Genomic DNA, 24,988 nt, shown 5'->3' on the forward strand with positions numbered 1-24,988 from the left:
GAATATACTTACAAAACACAATGTGAACTGTATAAAAGTTAAATCAACACACTTTATTAGTCAGAGCTACTACTCCTAATTGACTTCTAATAATATACATATGAAGCCACTACTTCAAAATAAACGACGCATGAAGCCACTACTTCATTAGATGCAACAACACTTTTGCAAGAAGAAAAAACACAACACTTATCAAAACTGTTGCCATAGAAAACAATTAAAAAATTAAACTTTTTACGAGGTAACATTTTTTGGAGGAAGTACCAAATACTGTTAGTCTCTTTCAGCACTCATTGTCATTAGCAGTTCATATCTCTTCATGCTGTCAGTTTGTTTTCAAAAAATTCATCGATAAAAATTTAAATTACATATGTTAGCTTTAGTAAAATTAAGCTGTATGTATTTTCAACTTGAAATTTACTTGACATTTTCCTTTTTATTTAGGCTGGGAGAAGCAAAGTAGTTCAAATTTTTTGGTTTTGAAAAACCTTACACCCCAGGTAAGCTTATTGAGAAATGTCTTTTCCTTTCATAAAATATTATATGTTTGGTACAATGGAATTTGCAGTTTTGCTTTAGCTATTTGCAGTTGATTTGTCAAAAAATATACTTATTGGTGTATTCTTATTGTGGTTGGTATTATTGATATTAAATTGAGAAAGATATCATAAAAAAAGAGAACTAAGAGAATATTTTTAAACAATAAAAGAATTATTTGAAGAAATTTGAAAGAAATATATTTTTATTTTTCTAGCGTCTTAAATAGGCATACACTTCAAATAGTGTCCATAATAGAACAACTTCATGTTTTAAAAGATGTTCTATTAAAGTTTTTCATTCAGTTATCTGCCCATTAAATTTTTTTATTTGAATATGTTATCCATAATAAATTATTGAAGAATGATTGTCACAATCATAATATTGTTTTATAAATTTGCTCGTAAAATAAGCTTATCAATGTTTCATTTGCTCGCTTCAAAGTTTAAATGTTTCCCTTTCCTTCTGTTAGATCGATGGATCCACTCTTAAGACTCTATGCTTGCAACATGGACCATTACAACTATTCCACTTGCTCCTGAATCACGGTATTGCTCTCGTGCGATATTCGACGCGAGAGGAAACGGAGAAGGCTCGATCTGCCCTGAATAATTGTGTTCTCAGCAACACGACCATTTTGGTGGACATTCCCACCGAGATGGAAGTGAAACAGTACCTTCACCTCGCCAGTGGCCAAATAAGTTCTGGCGTGTCGTGGCCGTCGGGGAACGGGAACGGCGATTCGACCTTCAGCTCGGGCAACAGTTTTCCGATCGGCGGCAATACCAACGCCTCTGGCAACGCGAGTGCGTCGAGCAAGATCGGCTCCAGCAATTGGAACAGTACGAGTCTGAATCTCCAGAGCTCCAACCTGTGGTCTTTCTCCGGGTCCGGAAACAGCCTGTGGCCTATGCAATCATCCACCAGTGATCACGACCAGTGTATTCCTTCTTCGCTGAACTCCTTTCTGCCCGGTGACCTCCTGGGAGGCGGCGAATCCATCTGATGCTTGTGATCGTCCATCGAATATTGTGATCCGTCGTCTGAATGAGGAACTGCTACCCAGATTGGGCACCCTCGTGCAAATTTCCAAATCGATTTAGTCACGAAATGTTACTACTTTTTCTAAAAGCAGAGCTGAAGCGTTTTTTTTTTTTTTTCCAGTATTTTTCCGACCATTGAAGATAAAAAAAAAAGAGAGAAATTTTTTGACATTTCCATGAGACTATTTATATTCATGAAAAATGGGGGGTGGGAGGAATATGTGATATTGGAGATATAGCTTACTGTTTTAAAAATATTCTACTTAAAACTCTTGAGAACTGTAGTCCGTTCATAAACGCAAAGTTTTCTATTATGTGATAAACTCAAGATTTTACTTTGGAGAAAATTGTCAGCCTTCCCATCTGATATTTACTGCTCCTGAAAATGCTCAGTTGATGAAATGTCTTGTAGATAAATATTGATGTAGTATGTTATGCATACATTTGTCTAGTATTTTTTCGGTGCCAGGATATCTGTGTGTGTAAAAAAAAAAAAATAGAGATATATATATAATGTAGGATATGTAAATATAATTTCATAGTTACCTTTACAAAATGCCAAATATGAGAGAACCTCATTCAGCACAGTCAATGTTTTACTTGCATATAATATCTTGTAGTGCGCATTTAAACTATAGTTTTTTTTAGTTATGCCTGTTAATGTTTGAGCCTGTGTTTTTGGTGCACTGCGAAATGATGCAATTTAAGATTTATTTAAAATTGTCTTATGAATGTTATTTTATTTGTTCGGTGATATAACTTTTCTTTCCCTCATGTGCAAAGTTGGCACTTTATTTTTAATTGTTATTTCCTACATGTGAAAAATGCCTTTCTAGTATTATGTGTTTTGATGAAACAAAAAAAAAAATTCAAGTTGTCTTTAATTGTTATTGTAGAGTTAAAATTGTCCATATGCTTTTGTTATGTGATTTGTTATGTAAATATTGAAAGGGATAAAGTAAGGAATGCATCAGAAATTTTGTTAAATGGTCAAAATGTTAAGGACAAAAATTTTTGTATGTTTTTAACTTATACTTCAGACATTTTAAAAATACTTTTACAAAATTTCCCGATGTTTTGAAAATACAAGTGTATTTTTAAAGCTTTTATGGTTTTATAATCATTTAGAGTATACTTTTCACTCTTAGTTGTATTGCTGATAGTTTCATTTTAATTTGACAATTTATTTTTAATAACCAAAAATTGTTAGCCAAGAGCTTTTATAATTTTTCCAGTGACAGGTGGAGACTGAAATTATTAGCTGTTTGTAAAATTCTCTTAAGTCTTAAGTTCTAATACTCTTCTCTAAATTTAAACTGTTTTCTCTAACCACCAAATTTTCCATTGCTTTGTATTGTTGTCTAAATAATACTAATGTTGTGCATTTTCTAAATTTGTTGAAACAAAACTATATCTTTTAACTAATTACATGTATAAAGCTTTAATAATAGCATATGGGTACTTTCATGCCTTACAGTAGTCTACATTTTCTTTCTAATAAGTATTTGGATGTGTGTGAAACACGTCAGTTTAAAAAAAAAATCTCATACATTTAATTTTTGTTACCTGTTAACTAGAAATATTTTGTTATGAATTAAGTTATTTGTACACTTTTGTGCCTTTGGTGGAAAAAAATTATATAGCCTAAGAGTCCTAAGAATGTTATGTTTTACTGCTGTTATTTTTTCAGTGATTTTGAATAGTTTTATATTGTTTAGCTGACTTTTATAGGTCTTTTTTTCAGTACAAAAACAAAATGGTCTGTTGTAGAACAAAATGTTTGTTTGAGAAGTGCCGAATACTACATTGTAATTTGTGTTTAAGCTTAAGAAGATCTGAATTCATTCCAAAACTTTTTCTTCATTGATGTGTTAGTTTTAATTTAATATAAAGTATGTTACATAAATGTATACTTTGAATATTCGAGTGATTGGTACCTTATTTTTCTCCTTGAATCTCACAGTATAATTTTGCTCATTCTTTATGTATTGTCTTTCAGTATAATTTAGTGCTGTGATGTGAATCTTGTTGTATTTTCACGTCTTAGTACTAATTTGTAAATTATGTACTTTGTTAAAAACATAATTATAAGTACTTAAAATCATTTTCATTTTGACAGGTTATGTTTTTATCCTGTCATCCATCTGGACTGTTCTTTTCCTATGCAAAAGATTGTTATTGAAGGGAGTAGGATATGACTTGCTGGACTGTGTAACCTTCTAGATAATATTACTAAACAATGCAATATTTTCTTAGTTAAAATTTTTTAAAGTCATTTAAAATTCAAGCATTTATAAAAATTTTGATTTTACTTCCATCATCATTTCCTTCTTTTATTTCTGCTAAAGAACATTTAGTTTCATTATTAATTAATAACTTGGCTGTCTTTTCCCCCCTTTTGTTATTTTTTGTTTACCAAGTTTATCATACGAAAATATTAGTTTTATTTCGAAAAAAGTACAAAACTTTTAGTAATTTTTTTTTCCCCACATTCCGAAGGGAAGAGACGATGACATGCTTTAGCATTGGATTAACCGTCCAGTTCTCATATCTCTACAATTTTCGGCTGGTATACAGTTAATATTTCTATACATTCTAAAGTGTGTATCACTTAACACTGAATCAGTCGCTTCAACTGAATGGTGCTAGTTCTGTACTTTGCGAGTTAAAATAGTGCAGAATGACGAACTGTTGTGTTCCTTTTCCAGCCTCGGTGTGCTCGGACACAATTCACACATTTTACAAATGACCTGACTGAAAGGTCATTCCTTCTTTTTGTGATGTGCTAGTTTATGGTGATGTTCGACATTGCTTGTTTTTCTTAATATAAGTTTGTTTCAGTTGTAAAATTTATTGGAGTGTTTGTAGAGTCTAGTGTGTTTCGACTTAGTATAATGATGCACTAATGATAAAGAGCTTGATGTTTTTGGATATATATTCATGTTGCCATTGCATTAAAATTTGTGCACTGCTGACTATGTTGAGGCTGGTTATAGAATTTTGTACATAACAAAAAAAAAACTATTTGGACCTACTGATCTATTTTCAAGTCCACTTTCAGAGAGTTAGCATGTGGCTTTCGCTTACCACATCCTTGTTCTAAAAGGAGACAAACGGCATGCTTGCAGTTCATGTGACTAAAAAAGAAACACGATTGTGTCTTTTAATTTTAGATAATCATTTTCATGCATTCAAGCATCATTGAAAGTATATAGTATATTAATAAATCTGCATTTGATGTAAACCACAAATGTGTGTTCAATTGTTACAAAAATGACTCATTATTCTAAACTGTACCTGAATCCCGTTAAAATACCTTTTAATTCAATTGTAGAGTGTAATTATGTTAAATTATGCACGTGCTCATCTGGCAAAAGTGTTGTATTTTTTCAAATCTAGAGTTCCTATTGATCTATTATCAAAGTATACCAGCAGTTCTTCTGATTTTCTTTAAACATTTATGTTTAATCCCTATTCTGTTCCTTTTTTTTTTTTCCATGTTTTTATGTTGAAATTTGTTTATAATAGTGAGCAAATTATCAGCAAAAAAAAAAAAAATCATAAATTTATCATCACTTACTACATTACAAAATTCAACATATCAAAACTATTATTTATTAATTCTTTACCTTAAGTTCAGTTCAAAGTGTATTTAAACTTGAAAATGTTTTGTAATATTCTTTAAATAGTTACAGGGAAAAAGAATTCCTATAAAATGCATGTATGTCATAGTGCCTATTCTGTATTGTATTTATTATCAAACCCAGCATTGGTAGGCACAAATTTTCGATGAGTTTCATACACATCCTTCGGACTTTTAAGATGTTTCTTTGATGACGAAAAAAAGGAGCTTTGTGAGAAAAATGGCTATTTTTCCTGTTCTGCAGAACACTGAAACATGTGTATGTAATTTTCATGTTGATTGTTATACCTAGCAATGTTCAGTTTGAAGATAAATACTTTGGAGCAAAGGTAATCATTTAGATTTTTCCTATTTTCTTTTCATTCTAAACTTCATGTATAGCTGTTATTTCACAGTTATGAAATCTCATTAAGTAATAACTGTGTATGCTTTATTTAGACTGTGAATGGTATTTGAAATACTTTGACCTTTAAGTTAAGAATCAGTTTGAACTTTTACTATAACATATATCTTTGCCCACTTTATATTTTTGTCTGCAAAAAAATCATGTTGCCAAAGATATATTGTTTATATTAAGCATAAAAAGAAAAAGTTTTCTGTTTTCGTACGGTTTAAAGTATTTTCAATATTAAATGTTTAGCATCCGTTCACTTGCTGAGTTACTGCGCAGAGCTTTTATATTTTTATTCTTGTGTAATATATATATATTTATTTAAATTACGTGTAAAACTTTTTAATGAAACTCATTCTTATGAAGACATTAGTAATTTTCATCATTAAGAAGTTAAAATGAAATGCAAGCTCTATGGCAAAAGCATACATCACAGTGCTATTGCTCTGAGACAATCAATGCATTGTAAGAATTTTAAAATGCATTTTTCTCAAAGAAATTTACTCTTGATCTCAAAAATGTCTTCTTTTTTTTTTTTTTTTCTGCTTGGGGTTATTGTTTTTTTTTTTTTTTTCCTTTTTAAAATCTTCTATATGAATAATCAACTAGTCATATGTTCTTGATGTCATAAGTGAAATGAAAGTGACGTAAGAACAAATCGTTTAATCTAGTCAATGTTACAAAAGCACCTTATATCAGAACTATGTTCATATATGTCCTTTCTTCTTGGTCATCCTTTTAGTTTTCCTACTATAATATATAGTTTATCTTATATGTGTATTTGTTTTGAACTTAGCATAAGTTTTGTTTATCAATGCCCCACTTAGTCTTGATTCGTATCAAACAAAGTGCAGTTACAAACCACTTTCTCTTGCATTGAAGGTATCAGTTAGTGTTTTAATTATTTTTTCTTGAATATAGTAGATGTTAATTATAGCATGAATATTTACTCAGATCCCAAAGATATGCAAATGCTCAAAAGTAACAAAAAATGAGTATTTTAAACAATCTAACATTTTTCAGAATATGAATGTCTTGGGATTCATGGGGAAAAATGATCTTTGAGCTAGAAAGCAATAACATCACAATATCCTTTTAATATTTAGCTTGAGTTAAATAATATAATACCGAACTAAAACGTTTATTAATAACTAATTAACTATGAAATGTTTTTCATTTATTTTTCGTGTAGAGAGAATCCTCATCATTTGCTAAGTTTAATTTAATCCTTTAGTAAGCTTGTTGTCTAATTCACACATATAAATCGACTCATTAAAGTTGCTTCACTAATTATTTAATAAAAGTACACAGGGACTGACAAAGCCAGAGTGACTAAAAATTTACCTTGGTGATAGAAATTTTCTTATAAATTCTGAGAAAAGTTGTCTGCAGCTGAAGATTTTTTAATTTTTATCGGTCACTACAAATGCCTAGTAAACTTTAAGTATAAATTCAGTTAATCGACAATTTTTTCAAAAATATTTGTTGTAAGTTTTGCAAATAGAAGTAAAGTGCATAGAGTGAGATGCTTAAATGTATTTTGTTCCTTCCAGTAATATCTTATTTCAGTCATTAAAATGGTATCAACATGAGAAAGCTTCTGAAGTGCTTGATTCATTCTGCCAGAGCTTAAAAGCTGTCTTAATATGCAAATATTATGTTTTTCTATTCTTACATTTTATGCAATTTTTACCAAGCCTGTTAAATTAGCTAATAATAATTAATGTCTGTCTTTAATATGTGCAAGCCTTTTCATTAACTCTTTAATTACATCTCATTCTTTTCATTTCCTTAAGCTTTTAACGGACAGGTTGTACATAACCTTTGCGTTGCCAGAGACCAGGTAGAAGTTTGAAATTTCTGAATGGTTAGCATCAACTATGTCTTTTCCCCTCCCAACATATGTTAACAAATTTTTCTCTTTAAAAGTTTAATTCAAATTTGAAGGCTTTTAATTTTCTTTTTACCTTGTACCTCCATAAGTTCAACAATTACGGAAATGTTTACTCATAGTTGAACATTACAGTGTTACATGCTATATGGTACTGTATAGCTCATTGAATCAGATTTTATTTTTTCTGTTAAAAACCACAGCAAAAAATGCCAACAAGACTCTTAAAAAAAAATACATCTCGTACACCAGCTATAGAAAAAAAACTGCACATTTGGAAACTAAAAAAGCAAGCATTATTCTGCCTTAGTGCAAAATGCTTTGTAAAATATTGCTGCAATAATTGGAGTCTGTAAAACAAGCTGTAAGGATAAGGAAAATGAATAATGTTTTTATGCAATAGCCAATCAGCAGTCTTTAAACTTATACATGGTCTCAAGCAAAGTAAAAGTTTATGTGTGTACATGTATTAAATACTACAAGATTTTTTTTTTTTTTTTTGAAATAACAATGTAAAAAACTGTTGAGAGTGCATTGCATGGTTAAACAATAGCACTTGGTCTAAAAATAAATTGGCAAAACACAATCCATCAATGCAAAGCCTTAGAAACATTATATCCTTAAGAACAAAACTCAATGCAAGCAAAATAGTATTGAGTACTTATTTTTTCTCAAAAGCATTTCAAGTATTGTATTTGATTTTAATGTTGCAAATAAGTATAAGCATACTAAATGAGTAGAGGTGAAACTGCAATATTGTTGTATTCATGAAAAATATTTTTTTTTTCTTTGGAAGCAAGTAGTCGTCAAACATTCATGTTTGAAAACATTTATAGATATGCTATGAAATAGCTTTGAAAATTAATATTATTTACTTACTAGCATTTTGTAAATTTATATATTTTCTTAACAAATCATTAATGTATGAACTAGAATTTATAACATTTTGATTGTAATATAATTGTTGATTCAACATTTAAATTTGTTAGTGGTACTTCATTGACTGAAGAGAATTATTCTTGAAATCCAAGCATTTATATGGTGTAAAATTTTGAAAATATTTTAATCAAACTTTATGAACCTTCATATCTTTTCAAACCATTTTAATATTTCATTAAATTTAAGAATTGAGAATGAATGGAAACATGTACATTCAAGTGTTTTTTCAACATGTTGATTATTATAGTGTCATAATTGTAATCAGCCTTAATTGAACAAACCTGTTCAATAGCTGCAACGAGGAGAGCAACTGCAGTGAACTCTTGAAAAATTAACAGCAGTGATTTAAAATGTGGTAATGGCAGCAATGCACAATGTTTACAAGGCACTTTTCTGTAATGTTGTGTCTATAAATAAAGCTCTGATGAAAAAAAATAAGTTTCATTTTGTGTTGAAATGTTGAATTTTGATATAAAGCAGTTACACACTGGGGTTTTTTGGGAGGGGGGGATGGAGAGGGCACCGGTAGACTCAAGTAAAATTTTCTGAAGACAGTATAAAATTTCCTGAAGCTGGGAGGAAGCTCGACCCCCCCCCCACACATACACACTCTTCTTCCCCTGTAAACACTTCAGATATGCATACAAAAATCATTGAAAAAACCTTTTTAAAAGATTTTTTTGAATAACTTTCAGTTTTAGAATTGCCAGTTCAAAATTTTCGGATCACAAACAAGGAGATGACATCTACCTCCAGCTCGACCATTAAGCAAACCATTATAGTAAAATTACTCTAGCAAACAAAATGTTTTTCTTGTAGACACATCAGCACTACTGCTAGCAGGGCCGGATTTGGAAGTGTGGAGGCCCCTAACCAGGGTTCCAAAAGATCATCATATTTTCGAAAATATCGGATACTTTGATATATATCCGAATATTATGATATATATGTATATATCCGATATTTTCGACCCGTGAAAGTTAGGATATTTTGTAAAAATCTTATTGTGGGAGCCCCTTTGTTGTGGAGGCCCCTGGGCAGCAGCCCCGTCTGCCCTCCCCTAAATCCGGCCCTGACTGCTGGTTTTTCTTTCCCTTTGAAGCTACTAACTGTGTGAGGAGGCAGAGGCAAATCAAGGAACCAAGGGTTTTTCTTTTTTTACCGTAAGGTTTAACAATAGGGGAGGAAACAATGAAATGTCCTAAGCTTTCGTAAAAAAGGGACTAAAAGAGAAAGAGGATAGATGCCGTAAACGGTAGATTATTCATCAGAGATCATCTCTGAGGTTGCATTATATGTTTCGGCAATTGCTTTGATTGGTCATTACGAAATTTTCATCAGTTGTCAAAAATTTCGCGACAATTTGAATAATTGCTGTAAATATTAGTACCTGGACGACCAAGCATGGCTTGGCTTTAAAAGGTTCTTTTTTGTAAAATAGTGTTTTTCTAAGCTTTGAAGTACTTAGAAAGTCTCCCGTCAAGGTGTAGAAGAGAAGAAAATTGCTTCTACTCTTCTACATTTGAACGAAGCAATTGCCTGTTGGTTGATGTTTGAAACTTTAACCCTAACTCCAGTGGATAGCGTTAATTTTTAACCACTTTTTTTATTCTTCATTCCCCTAAAATGAGTCTTACCAGTAAAACAGTTAAGTTACCGGATCGAGTTCAGCCTTGTCACAATAAAGCCTTTCCCTGCATGTTAAACATTATCAAAACATATTATCAAATTATCACGCCGTGGCGCAAGTTTCATTGTTAAAACTCGCGGGTTACTCGATCATTGGCTATCCTTTACATGAGGATACTTGAAAAGAAAAATGTTAATGCGCCAATCGTTGAATCTGCTTCCAAGCCCCAAAGCAAAATACTTGACAACGTTCTGCAATGTAAAATCATTTCATCAAAATTGTCCTGCAAGTAGTTCAAGCATTGTATACACAAGCAACTAACGTGATGTTTTTTACAAATTGGGAGATCAAAATCGTTTAATACAGGTTTTTTTTCAGCAGTTTTTAAAACTTCACTGCTGTTACGCATTTCGGTAAAACCTATACCTATTGAGATTCTCCAGAAATATTTTATATGCTTTTTAAAATGTATAGAAAGAGCAAGGATACAAAATTTTATAGAAATCCGAACCTAGGTGTCAAACCACGTTTTTTTTTTTTTTTTTTGGTTAATTTTGCATGACATGAAGGTGAAATTAAAATTATGTTATTATATAAATTATTAAAATTTTTAATTTAATGAGTCGAGTTAGCATAGAAAATAACAAAACACTTCAAAACTTTCTAAATACAGTCGGACCTCCATATATCGAAGTAGCAAATTTCCGGAAAAAAATTAGATATATAGAAATTTCGATATATAGAAACGATTTTATTTTATCGTCAAAATCTCCTAAAACACTAAAATTAAAGCTAATTTTCGTGAATAAAATCCAATTTCTAATTTATACGAGCATCGGATTAAATGAAAGTTGAAAAATAAAAAATTAACAGAAATTACATTTTTGCGCCGTCATACATCTTCATTCTTCGGCAATTAACTTGATTCGCAACATTAGGGGGGTTTCGTTTTGATTGTGTAATCGAGAGAAAAGTAAAAAATCAATGTACTTAACTTGAATGATTTTTACTGAAGCTAAAGAAACTAGGAATGTTAATCAACAGACAAAAGGGATAACTTGAAAATGATTTTACAATGTTACTGGTTACAACTTAGATTTGAAATAAACTTGAGGGAATTTAAGAACTCCAGAACGGAACAACAACCTATCTACACAGCCCTCAACCCCAGATTCCTTATGAGCTTCGTAGCAACCTTTAGTAAACATAATTTTCTCCCCTAATTTTTATTTTTCATGAGACAACACTCTGAAGTGGGAAAAAAAAATTCGATACATAGAGATTTTTTCTATATATAGAAACAATTTTTCTATGTAATGAACATAGAAATTTGCTGGGATTTCGATATATAGAAAATTTCGATATGTGGAAGTTCGATATGCGGAGGTTCGACTGTAATTGAAATATTTTCAGGATGCAAAAGGATTAAAATTTCAAACAAGACATGCAATTTTCGGCACCAGACATGTTTCAATGTTGACGTGTTTCCAAAATATACGTTTATGGCGGGAATTGCAGTGTATGAAGGTTGATTTGATCTTGAGTTGGAAGATATTTGCAGAAAATCTGTAGAAAATTTGTTTTCTCTCACATTTGAACAGAATTGTTCTGCAGCTCAGGCATCTGTTCTGCGACATATGTCGCAAATGTAGTAGCATTCTGCTTTGGGGCTTCCGAGAAATGAGAGGCACAAGAGATACATATAAACATTTCATCAGCACTATAATCATTTCACCTATAAGAAGCCTACTACTGAATACAGGCCTCCCCTCAACAGACGTCCACTTAATGAAGCTCTGAGCTAGTTTCATATAAATATATAGTATCGCCAAAACAGTAGTTTCTTCAACAAATATGAAAAAATTGTAACATTTTTGCTTTCATTATACCCTTTTCCAGTCATTATTGGATTTTGAACTTGGAGCCAATTTAACTATGTAAAATTGGTTCTTAACCTAATGCTTCTTCTATACAATGTTGAGATTCACGATTATATATATCCCTATCGAGATTTTTATTTGGAATAAGTACTTTTATTGTAGCTGGTCACTTTACGGCAGAAAATGCTACATACAGCATGCTATTCATAAAAACCGATAATCCACAAACCACTCCAATTTCTGAGCAGTCTCAAGCAGGGTTGGCAAAAACCCGGGTTTTTTTAAAAAAGCCCATGGACCCAGGGTTTTTTGGTTTTTTTTAAATAAAACCCAACTAAAGCTGGGTTTCTTTAAAAGAAATGTGGTTTATTTGTCTTTTTGTAGGGGAAAGGTGGGGTACTCGTAGCATATTGTAGCATAAGTATATGGACAAAGCACAAAAATTGTCTTGATAAAAAAAGCTGGAAAATTCAGCATTTTCTGAAGAAAGGTATAAAAGACGACAAAATTCAAGAATGGTGAAGTTTCAGATTTTTTTGGTTTCTATGATTACCAACAGTTAAGGCAAAGAAAGTTACTTCTTGAGTGATAAAATCTATTGTTTATTTGTTCGTTTTTAATTTCGACATTTTTTTTTTTGTATTTTACTTTATTATATTTCATTTTGTTATGCAAAACTACTGTAGAACTTCAAGTAGTTTAAATCCCTTTTTACTGAATTCCAGCTTAATCAAGACATTTCTTTGAATTTTATGTTGCCTGTTTTTCTATTTCTGTGTACAGAGTAAGAAATATTAAACTTTTTCGTAAGATAATGAAAATACTGTACATCCTATTCCATTTTCTGTCCGACCATTTGTAAAACCTGTTAATTTCTAAAAAAATATACCTTGTTTATTCGAGTTTTGCGACGTGTTGGTTTGCAGAAAATAATTCACATGAGAGCCTTTTAGCTAAAGTAGTATCCTTTGTACAATCTGCAAATATTGAGAAAATCTGACGTGACAGGACTTAGTCAAGATAATTTGAGCTCCTTATTGACCAGTTGAAGGAAAAAAGTTAAATATATTTATTTAAAATCTTTGAAGCATTTTTTAATGCCTTTAAAAGTTAAGAAATACTATTAAAGTTAAAAATTCATTTTTTATGTCCATTGCCTATTGTGAAGAAGAAATAAAAAAGTTTAAATTGTAAAAGTGTTTAAATTAATTATTTTTTAAAAAAAAAGGTTCTCAGAAAATTTTTAAAAACCCAAAAGTGGGCTAAATAATGGGTTTTTTCAAAAAAACCCATTGGGTCCAACCCAATTGGGTTCAATCCGGCCAACCCTGGTCTCAAGACACATTTTTTCCAAAATAAAATTTGGATGCGTAATTTAAAAAATATTTGAAATGTAAAAAATTAAATTTAAAAAAAAAAACAGGATATTTAAAAGAAAGTAATTTGAATTCTATAATTTTGAATTCAAATTATGTTTATCACACACAATCACGAGTTGCGACAAGACTCAACTCACTTGTTCAAAGTTAACGTCCTATGTAGGCTTTCATTGAATTTTTATTCTAAATCATGCTGTATAACAGCACCACCAAAGCTACTAGTTCTCTCTTTTGTCGCCAAGTAGCTACCATTTGTTCTAGTTATCTCTAAATTTTTAATTTTGCCACTTACATATACATCCCTTTGCTTCGCACTGTCTCAATTGAAAAGGTAAATTTCTTGCACATTTGTACATCAAATGCATCAATTCATGTCCTATGTTATTTTCGGATAGATCAAGCTCTTTTCCTGTCGGCTGACAAGCGCAATATAACAAGGGGTTACTGTAAACTGTACTGTGTTTGATTCCTCTCTAGAGGAGTTTCCTAAACTATAGGCTATTGTAATCAATCCCTGCTTGTTACAGCTTTAAGACTTAATTAACAAAGATGAATTAAGGGGCATATTCAACTCAAACAGAATTTAAGTTGATCAATTACTCTGCCAGACACCCCACCCAGAAGGAAATTTTTCACAATGCTAACTGGTAGATAGTATTCAATTGAATTGTGCACTATCAAGTTGAATGTGCCCCTAAATTTATTTGGAGAGATTCAAAACCTTAAACCAACAATTTCAAGTTATTTTATTCAGATATGAAATCTTATCTTTTAAACTTACCTTCAGAAATCAATATTTAACAAAGTTATATTCTTTCTTTTGAAACTTCATTAAAACAAACATTTATACTTTGAAATTCAACTTTGCAGATTTTCTATTATGATATAAAGATTAAATTTGAAAACTTTAGCTTTCCAAACAAAATAAGTTTGTTGGTTTAAGAATTATATTAAGATCAATCACTCCTTAAATGAACAAAACTTCAGAATTTCATCAGTATTGATAATCTTTTACATTTGTTTAAAAAGTAAGATCCAAAATAATTTTTAAGCATATCAATATAATTACTTCATATGGTTATTTTATTCTTAATAATATATCTTAAACATGAAAGAGATGCAACATAAGTAATAACTGAAATTAAATTTTATTTTAACTATATACATATTTACAATATAGCAAGTACAAGTAGTTAATGCGTAATTCACATAACTAGACAAATGCAAATGTTTTCAGCAACAAATTTCACCTAGTTTAATTAACACCATCAGATTTCAGTTCTATTTAAAACATCATTATTATCAGCAAAATCTGAAAGCTTAGATTCTACCTTATCAACTTTTGGCCTTAACAGTTCAGAGTTATGATTTGAAGTTGTTACAGCAGACCCTTCATCTAGAATCTCTGTAGGTGCTGTCTTTATAACATTAGATTGCAACATATCACTATGAGATGCATTTTCTGGAATGATTAAACTGCAGTCCAACATAGTTTCAGTATTTTCCTCTATGTTTTGTGAGGTACAATCCAACATTTCAATATCACAGTTATCATTTAAACTTTGGGCACATTGTTCATCATTATTTCCCACATCTTGAGATTTTTCCGAGGATTCTACCATATCTATACCTGTCAAAGTTTTCTGACTAGAAGCTTCCTTCATTTCTACTGTATCATTAGTTACCTGTCTGTCTTTATCACAAGATTCTAATGGTTCCAAGTTACCTACAAAAACCATCTCTACTTCAGGTTGAGATTCTGGCTTATTACTGTCACTGGAATGTGAAAGTTCTAAGTCCTTACAACTGTTTGTTTGATCATTCATGTCTGCTTCACTGAGTTTTGAACCTACAGGAACATCCATAGTAGGAGTAAGCAACTCGCTCTTTCCCTCGGATGTTGCATACCCTTCTATCATTTCTATTTCAGGTGCTTTCTCAGTTTCATGATGATCGGAATCTGTTTTGTTACATTCTAGTTTTCCACAGTATGTTAGATCCCCTTCCATCATCTGTGTTTCAGGTTCCTTTTCAGCTTCATGATGATCTAAATCTGTTTTATTATGCTCCACTAATTCTCCTACTTCAGTCACATTAGCCTCCGTCATCTCTATTTCGGGTACTTCCTGAAGTTCAACATGTTCTGTAGAGGACTCTGGCATGTCATTTTCTGGAGTAACAGAATTTTCAACAATGTCCAGTTTATCACTTTCTTTAATATCACCAGAAGCAATAGCAGACTCCGCATCTTTTTCTACAGAATCCGAATTGATTTTTGTTTCTAGAAGATCAATATATGATTGAACTTTCTTAATTGCAGCTTTTCTAGCATTTCTGACATCAGAATTGCCCATTGTCTCTATATCATCTAAGCGCAACATTAATCTTGTCAGCATTTCATCTAAGTATCTATATTGTTTATCATTTGCAGTACCAGAAAAACTTTCGACCCCGGATGCATATGATTTTAAATCATCCAATACATCTTCAACTTTTTTGAGTTGCAGCTTGAATCCTGGCTCTGGAATCTTCTCTTCAGATTTTTGCAGTTCGTTCTCTGAACTTGTTTTAGTAACCTTACAACCATTTGGTTTTACCTCTTTAGGAGATGAATTCAAATTTGGTTTTTTGACATGCTCATTGCAGTTCTCTCTTTTCTCAATCTGTATTGGAATGTTGTACACACGAGGTTTTGTTTCACCACTAGGCACTCTTTTTCTGTTAGGCAGAGTCATGGTGGACATAGTATGCTTCACTGGTTTAATGTCATTTTCAACGAGTCCATCTTGAACACTATTATTCTGTTGGATTCCTGCTGGCCCAGAAAAGTTCCTTTGCCTTACTGGTTTCCTATCTCCTTCATATTCAATTGGAATCACTCTCACGTTTGGCTTCCTTCCATTGTCTACATTATTACTTCGAGATTTCTCGGAAATCCAGGGATCAGGATCCTCCACAAACACTGGAACTCTATGTTGTAATCTAGGGCTGGAAGTTGCCGAATTGGAATCCCTGTTACCTGCGCCCTGAAAGGAAAGAGATTCTAGATAAGTTTCATTTGCCAAGCATGTGAGGATAGACATACATTCAATACGAGGCTGAGAAACAAAGAGATGTTAAAGGACTTTTCAAAGTTTGGAACAAAATGAGTTTCAAGTTCAACCCCAGGTAATCTTTCAACAATGTTCTTCTAAATCACCATGCATTACATCATTTACCGGAGCTCTAGTACCATCGCTTCCCCAAAAAAGAAGAGTTCTTACTTCTAGTATTAGTCACCTCAAAACTTAGACACTAGGTTCTGGTTTTCTTCCTAAATTCTTACATAATTTGTTTCCTAATTTTTAGATCCCTCAAACCTTCCTTGTTTGCTTAACCTCACTAGAAAGAGTTCAAAATTTTGATTTAGAAATTTCAACCAGAGCCCCTAAGACCTTTCTTTTACAATAATGGACTAGAACTTATTTCAGTTTTGAAAGAAATGTTGGGAAGGGACCTTAACCTTTTCCCTCTATCATTACCAAATTATTGCTAAAATCTACTCTGTGAGATTACACTATCAAGAAACTTCAGAAGGAGAACCGCCAGATTTCCTAACATCAGATAGTCAGTAACTGCTTCTTAATGAAAGAATTCAATGTCCGAAAAATTTCCAAAGAGAGCTCTTTAGTTTATTCCCCAAACTCAAAATGTCATTAAAGTTAGCTAAAATTTAATTTTCAGTACTTCAAAAAATATCCTTAACACCTTAATGTTATCAAATATACTTTAAAAAAAATTAGAATTTTGAAAACATTTTGGGAACTAACTTTCCTTGTCTCTTTGTTTGGAACATTTACCAGAGGAAAACCATGAAATCCCCCCTCCCCATCTTTAACACACTTTATGTTAACAATACAAAGATGACTAAAGTTAAATTTTTTTTTTTTTTTTCAAATTTCCACTTCGAAAGTCTAGCAAATGATGTTCGAAATGTCCTTCTTTGGGGAGGGGTCATATCCCAAAACCCTTCGCGTACATACTATCATATAGATTTAATGATAAAAACACAGCAAGACTTCAAGAATTCCCAAGTTTTGATACGGATTTGAAACACGGTAGACTCCCTTTACCTGAACACTCTCTAATGTGAGCGCCCCAATACTCTGAACACTTTTTAATGGTCCTGGCGAATACATATGAATTATCCAATCTCTCTCTATAATGAACACCTCCATACTCAACACTTTTGTTCGGTACCTTGAGTATTCAGAATAGAAAGTCCACTGCATATACTACACATATTTAGGAGTCATAAAGGATCTCCTTTTCAATAAGAGAAAATAGAACAAAAAACAGCTCCACTAAGAATGTATCTCTAGCTATTATTACATAAAAAACACCCCACACTCGGTCATTCCATCTGAGGATGACAGTTTCAAGCTTTTTAGCACTCATCAGCCCGGAATAAGAAGTAATTGAGCTGAAAGCAGTAAACCTCTTAAGGAACTCATGAGAACCAAACAAACTGGTAGCTAATGTAGAATTAGCACATCAGATGAGAGACCACCACAATGGTACGGTTCAACTCAAAGATTGAAGACAAAGCTAGGTATTTCAATATTCAGCTTTGCCTTCAATCTTAGAGTTGAACTGCATCATTGCTAATTCTACATTAGCTACTAGATTGTTTGTTTCTCTTAGCTACTTTAAGAGGTTTCTTCCTATTCCGGGCGGATGAGAGCTAAACAGCACGAAACTGCAGTCCTCGGATAGAATGACTGAGCTGGCCGTGTATTTCGGCCTTAGTCCTGGCTCGGCTAGGTAACTTACTGCAAAACATAGCGATTATTCTACAACTAGCATAAAATAAAGTGATTAGCAGGTTGCTTTGAGTTTGTGTATTGGTAGGACTAACTCAAAATAAAATGATGGGCAAATATAGTAGTAACAGCAAAAAAGGTGTCATGTTGTGGCCTCTACATTTGGACAAAATGCTGTGAAATGGCCCATTATATTACTTTCTATGAAGCTTATAAGTTATACATAATAAGAATAATCTTCCAGCCAAAAAAAAAATCCTATTTCGCAACTTTGGAGAACTTTATTTTATCATGTGGAGTGAGTACTTCTGCTTGAAGTTCTCTCTTAACCAGGGAGTCACGTTGATAGTCCAATAATAAAACAATTTTAAACAGGTAACAATTGAAAGAGAATTTCGAGACCATAGCTATATAATATAGTGTGCATGCCGTGGGTGGATACATTTGATCATAGGCGGATTTACGGGGGTGCCAGGGGGTGCGCCGCACCCCCAAAATTTTTGGTTGGGTTTTGAAAAAAATAGTTTAGTATATTTCACTCAGAAACGCAGTTGGAGGGGGGGAGGGATGCATAGCTGCTATACTAGTAAATTTACTTGAATCCAGTGTATCACCACACGTCGCTAGTGCAAGAAAAACGTAACTGTGCTGATATTAAGAATGTAAGTAATTTTATCCATTTGGAAAAAAAACCTAATAAATAATTTCATGCAAATAAAAAAACTTCTCCAACAATATATTGTTCAGTGCTGTGTTATTGTATAGAATAATAGCATGTTCTGTAATTGGGTATTTATTCGTATATCAATACCAATTCTTCTATTTTGAAACAACAATGGCTAATAAAGTCCAAAAAAAAAAACCATGGCTATTGCAAGAAACTTTATCAATAAAATCTACGCCGAAAACAACAGAAAACTAACATTTTTAAGGTAAATTTTCAAAAATTTTTGAAGGACTCCCGGACATTTTGCTGCAGTGGTGCATCCAGGGGGGAGGAGACACAAGACTGGTGACTCTCCCCACACATGCTGAGTAGATGTTTTAAAAAAATATTCTTATTATTGAAGAGAAGAAAAGATCTCATTTTGGGAAAACAGTTATTTTACGAAAAAAAAAAGAATATTGGGAAAAAATTTTAATTTCTTTCAAAAAGAAATACTGACATTTAAATTTTTCAACAGCTTCAGATTATTGGCGGTGAATTTTGTGCCTCCTCCCTCCTCCTCGCAAAATCCTTTTTCTTTCATATCTCCCTCCTCCCTTTTTTTTCTATTTCGTTTTCATTTTCTCTATTAGTTCTCAAAATTTTTCTTCTCCAAAGCCCTTTCTCCAGCCAAAGTTATTACAGAGTAACTCAAATTTAGTTTCTTGGGCTTCACTTTCGCAAAATTTCCAAGGAAGATCTTCTAATCACCTAAATACATCAAAAATCGTTTAAAATTGCGTTTTTGGAGCTTCAGTTTTGAAAAACTGCAGTGTCCCTAACGTTACCAAATATGGTCATACACTCATGTGTTTAAGACTTTAATTTTGGAAAATATTCGAACTAGTCCCTCCGACCCCCCTTTCTCTAATATCATCAAAAGTGTTAACATTTTGGTATTGAAAACTACTATATTTCGAAATATTTAAGTGTTAGAATCCTTTTTTTTAATACCATGGAGGTATTACAGAAAAACTTCATTTTTAGGATTTCAATTTCGAAAATTTTCTAGGGGAGAGCTCTAGAACACCCTGTCCGGTAACAGTATCAAAAATTGTCCTCCGTAGTATTTTTGGAACTTCAATTATGAAAAGTTAAAGAGGTAGCGTGGGGGAGGGGAGGGGGGTACGCATTTCTATTTGCTTTTCAAAAAATCGATTGGAGACAGTCTATGAGTGTTATTCCTAACCCAAACTATAAATATGGACTATAATTACATTTATATGACTAAAATTTCTAAAAATGACCTTGGAGCCATGCGTACCTTTCTTGCCCCCAAAATATCACCAAGAACTGTAAAACTGCGTTTTCAAAACTACTATTTCAAATTTTTTCTGAGGCGTGAATCCCATTCCAAACCAGTAGCTGGATTCACCCATTGCTTCTAATATCGACTTTAGTTTAAGACTTTTTCTGCAGTTAGAAATGTTAAGAATTGCCCAACCCCTAATCTTCCTAAATATGGTTTACATCGCGTTTTTCAAACTTAAAAGTGTGTCCTGCCCTAAAATTATTTTCTGATTTCGCCACTGCCTTGTTATTCCGGGAATACCCCCCTCCCCAGATCCCTGTTATTGTTGCACCCCCAAATATTTCGGCTTAAATCCGCCTATGCATTTGATGCTGGGCAGATACATTTACTGCAATACTGATAATGAAAAACTTTCATTGTTTTTAGGAATACATGATTGAAAGCATAAGGCATTTTCTTAGTTAAAATTTTATTTATCCACTGCATGTCAACTTTCATTCCTGCAGATCGTTTTGAGCAGATACTTTAGATTTTTATTTCACTATGCTTGAGACACATACACAACAGCCACTTATCCTCATATGCCCATTATCGAGATATATGTTCTTACTTTCGTATTAACAGCACCACAGCTACAGATTAGGCGTTTTTCTGTGGTGCAGAAACAACCCAACAAAGAAGATAACTGTGAATGCATGCAAGCAACAAATGCGCCTAATGATTGCTCTTTATTGAGGTATTAGTGCTTATTCTGCTGCGCTGGCGTTAATACATAAGCACCTATATTTTTTAAGGGAGAATACAGTGAAACCTGTATATAACAATACTGTCTATAACAATTTTTTTTTTTTTGGGCCCCAGCAAAATGTCAGCATGAATAATCAAAGTGTCTATAACGATAACCTGTTGATTACGATATTTTTTTTAAGGTCCCAACAGTATCGTTGTAGACAGGTTTTACTGTATAATCAAGTAACACTTTCAGGGGCGGTGGTCGCGCTGTGAAACCACCAATTTATAAATTTTTTCTCTTTTTTTTCCCGAATGTTTTGAATCAAGATCACTTGCATCCTCTTCTTTCGAGTTCAATGAACAAAATGAGATGGCAGAATAATAAAAAATATTTTTTTTCGTAGTCTCAATATCTTGTCCAAATCAAATTTTCAATTTTTCGTTTGCCCAAAAATTGGAATTTTTTTTCAGATTTTAAAATTTTTAATTAGCGCTGAAAGATTGAATCATTTTTCTTGATTTTACCTGAGGTACTCAATCATATTGTTCTAAATGATTCAAATTCATTTTTACATGTGTAAACATGTTTTTGTCCTTCCCCAGGTGGGGGGTTTGAATTTATGGGGACACCACCCCCAGCGAAAAAAGTTGCCAAAAAAATTTTTTTAACTGAAAACTTTATGTCTAGATGATCAAATAAACCTACTTGTGGTGTTTTTTCTTCTTATTTCTCAAAAATTAATGATGCGCCCCTGAAAGGGGTAAATCGGTCTGCATTCTCTGTATCTACCTACAAATTTTTGGACAGACGGCTTACATTACTCGATGGAACTCACTAAATGTGTTAAGCTTTCTAAAAATTTCAAGCCTTTAAGACCTTGTTTTTTCATAACAGGGACCCAAGGCAAAAATTTATACGTCCAGAAACATTTAATAATGCTCTTTCAATTGCTATTTATCGAAATGTTTTTCATAATAATATAATGAGGCTCTAAAATTAATACCATTCTCGGCAAGATGCTGGACTTACTTTATACCTTTTAAGTTATTCATTAATACAACAATTTACTAGCTCATAAATAATGAAAATTAATAAATTCAGTTTATCTTGAAATCTATGACAATATTTAGTTTATACACAAGAATTTAACATTCTAAGCTTAGTAGAAACTATCTTTAACTGCAATAAATGATAAATTTAGATTAGAATGCAGAACATGCAAACAGAGTCTGAAATAAAACCATAACTACCGGTTTTTCTTTTTTTTTTTTTTTACAGGCATATTTTTACTTTTAAAATACTGAACATAAAGAAATGGAGTATTCTCCCAGAAATTTGGAGGTGCATGTTTAAACCACACACCAAAACTTTTATTATAGTACTTAATGGAGGAATATAACTCCTTTGCTTTTCACCACATTTCCAATACGAGACTCAGTACAGATTCTTAATAAAAGAAAAATTAATTTACTTCTGATTCTGAGCGTCACAAACAAATTTTTTTGCACAAAATTAATTAAAAGTGTAGGAGGCTGAACGCAACAAATTTGAAGACCAAAAATTTCATCAGAATACCTGCTACGATTTAGCGCTTTGGTTTTCAAAGGAACATATGATTTGATCATTTATATTAAAATAGCTCAACCTAAAATTCAAACAAAATTTTAAGTTTTCCCGTTTAAACGCGTCTTCAACGATCCATCAACATGATATGTGTATAACACTAATAAACAACTGTAAACGAAACGAATTCAGATTGCAAAATAGTTAAGCTGAAAATATTTTGCTTAACTTACCATGTTGGTTGAATTCTCTAAATCTAAGATCATATCACTCGGGTTTGATAATCCAAATCGCTTTCTTATTTCAGCTTGACGCTCTGAGGGATTGACAGCAGTAAACTGAAAGGGTAAGCGGCGAAAACTCATTTTTAAAAGCTCACAGTAGATGCTAGAATATTCTGGAAATGTATGGAACCGAGTAGAATGATCTGGGCAAGGTATCGGTGCAAATACGCGGGAAAGAACTGCCTTTTAATTCCCAACAGCCAATCAGATTGGAAAACTCTACTGCTCTGTATCACGATTCGCTAACTTTTCTACCAATGGTTGAAGAGCAAACGTTGAAGTTATATTGTAAATTATCAAGTGGTTAGATTAGTTAATTAATATTTAAAGCTATTTTCATCCGAATTTTTTATGGATTTTATATTCAAATATTAAAAAATAGACTCGTTGATCAAATAATAACCTTTATTTAATAATATAAAGAAGCAAAAAACATTTCAACTCCTGTACTTTGAGCAGCGAATCATCACGAAGCAATGTTGACGATGTTGACTAATATGCGAAGTGTTAAAATTTTGTTGTAAATTTGTGTGTTTCTGTCATGTAAACAAAGCTATTAAAAATGAATAACATTGGAAAATTTATTTTAATTGGAATATCTGTACAGCTTTTTCTTGGTGCTTCTTGTCGGAAGCATAAACTCGTTTTATATGTAAGTCGAAACCAGAATTTCTGATATTTCATTTTCTATCACAAGCATGAAATTCAGTTAACCTATGCAAATGGGGGATTACAACGTTTGCTGTTTTACAATGATAAATCTATTCACAGTCCACTGCGACGAACATATTCCTGGCAGAGTACATAATTATCAAACTAAATGTGTTCATATTTTCATTGGCAATTTAGCGAGTAAAAAAAAAATCAATTGACTAGGAATTTTGATATATATTTCAAACCTAATTGATATTGTCGAGTTGCAAGGTGGAAAAAATTTCATAACCTTGTGTATTATATACAAGTAGGGCTTAATTGCCAACAAAAGAAGTGTGGGAGCTGTGTAGTCATTAAAAAAAAAGCTAAACTCCAACACAAACAGAAGTGAAAGTTTTCGGTCTTTAGACAGATTTCTGTCATTTTGACAAAGTTTAAAACACTCGGATCTTAAAACTTAAATCCAGTTTTCCATGTACAGTATAACTTCAATTTAAAAATTTCCTTAGTTTAACGATAAATTTCACTGGTCCGGTTTTGACTGTATTGAATGTCTGTGTTCCTCAACTTAGTGATATCCTTGATAAAACGATAACTTTTTTCAGTCCCTTGACAATACTAAATTATACTGTAGTATTATTTTGATTTCTTTCTAAATAAAACAATTAGTTACAAATATTTTATCAATCCCAGTTAATCGATCTAAAAATTCTTCTATGTCAAGATTTTATATTTTTTTTCTATGACTAATTTTAAATTGTCTAAATATAAAATATTCCTTGTTAAAAATGAGCTAATTTTTGCTTGAAGCAACAAAGTTCATTTAAGTTTCTAGAAGCTAATGTGTGGTGGAAAAACCAATGTAGCTTATGCAGTGACGGATCCAGAAATCTATTTTGGAGGGGGCTGAGACTGGGCCGTTGTGATAATAAAAGGGGGGGGGAGAGTTGACCCTTAAATTTTTCAAAAGCATATATAAATACATGCAGAGAGAGACATTCATACAGCATCTTGTTTAGGAGAGACATATTATTAGATCCAAGTTTTGCCAACATGAATTTAATCGGAAGTAAGCCATAGAAAAATTGGTTCTGGGGGTTTTCAAAATTAGTATTAAAAAGGCAGTTTTAGACGATCTTTGGTACAGTTAGAAGAAGGAGAAGACAATCAGTGGCACTTTCCTGATAGTTGCTCAAAATTGAAACTCCGAAAACGCAAATATTTCTTATTGTGAGGAGGGAGGGTTGCTTGGACCTCTTTGAAATTGTGGATTTGAAAACCCAGTTTCAAGCGATCTTTGCTGGGGCTAGGGAGGAGAGATTTGGGGTAGAGACGTACTGAGTACTCGGTACTCGGCCAAATTTTGATCACATATTCGGCCAATACCGAGTAGTTGTAAAAAATTGAATACTGTCAGATCAAGACTCTTTGCTTCTCCTCCTCTTCTTCCCTTGCTGACGCCTCTGGTAAAAATGTTGTCACCAATATCTGCAGTTAGTGTATTATTGCTGTTGCTTTTCAGTTCTCTAACCTCTAACCGAATTGAGTAAAATTGAACTGAGGGTTAAAGGATTTTTTAAATTAAAACTTTACATGTAATAAGATGTTGCTTCCTCTGTAACAAAATTTGCACAGAAAAAAAAGTAGAAAATAACAATTAC

General features: G+C 32.3%; 3 protein-coding genes across 3 annotated transcripts in view; 2 read left to right on the top strand and 1 right to left on the bottom strand.

The window, feature by feature from the left end:
* Nucleotides 1–7,857, top strand: part of LOC129229483 (protein Gawky-like) — a 54,816-nt gene extending 46,959 nt beyond the window's left edge. Inside the window, exons 14-15 of the mRNA XM_054863798.1 lie at nucleotides 445–500; nucleotides 1,010–7,857. Coding sequence (XP_054719773.1) covers nucleotides 445–500; nucleotides 1,010–1,543 — 590 coding nt within the window. The 3' untranslated portion in view covers nucleotides 1,544–7,857. The remainder of the gene's footprint in view (nucleotides 1–444; nucleotides 501–1,009) is intronic.
* Nucleotides 7,858–14,481: 6,624 nt separating this feature from the next.
* LOC129229215 (BAG domain-containing protein Samui-like) lies at nucleotides 14,482–22,838 on the bottom strand. Its single transcript, XM_054863477.1, has 2 exons — nucleotides 22,623–22,838; nucleotides 14,482–16,359 (listed from the first exon to the last, which is right to left on the bottom strand). The coding sequence occupies exons 1-2, from the start codon at nucleotides 22,752–22,754 to the stop codon at nucleotides 14,602–14,604; spliced, it is 1,890 nt and encodes a 629-aa protein (XP_054719452.1). The 5' UTR covers nucleotides 22,755–22,838; the 3' UTR covers nucleotides 14,482–14,601.
* A 334-nt stretch (nucleotides 22,839–23,172) lies between these two features.
* The window catches only part of LOC129229216 (protein GPR107-like), a 49,645-nt gene continuing 47,829 nt past the window's right edge, over nucleotides 23,173–24,988 (top strand). Inside the window, exon 1 of the mRNA XM_054863478.1 lies at nucleotides 23,173–23,325. Within this exon, the coding sequence (XP_054719453.1) occupies nucleotides 23,236–23,325 (90 nt within the window). The 5' untranslated portion in view covers nucleotides 23,173–23,235. The remainder of the gene's footprint in view (nucleotides 23,326–24,988) is intronic.

Source organism: Uloborus diversus, chromosome 9 (genome assembly GCF_026930045.1).
Source record: "Uloborus diversus isolate 005 chromosome 9, Udiv.v.3.1, whole genome shotgun sequence".
In the NCBI taxonomy this organism is placed as follows: Eukaryota; Metazoa; Arthropoda; class Arachnida; order Araneae; family Uloboridae; genus Uloborus; species Uloborus diversus.

What these genes read in the sequence shown, in the direction of transcription:
- LOC129229215 (XM_054863477.1), bottom strand. Translation starts at nt 22,754, where the DNA reads ATGAGTTTTCGCCGCTTACCCTTTCAGTTTACTGCTGTCAATCCCTCA. An exon ending in TAGAGAATTCAACCAACATG is followed by an intron (nt 16,360 to 22,622) that starts GTAAGTTAAGCA and finishes CTTTCCTTTCAG; the next exon opens with GGCGCAGGTAACAGGGATTC.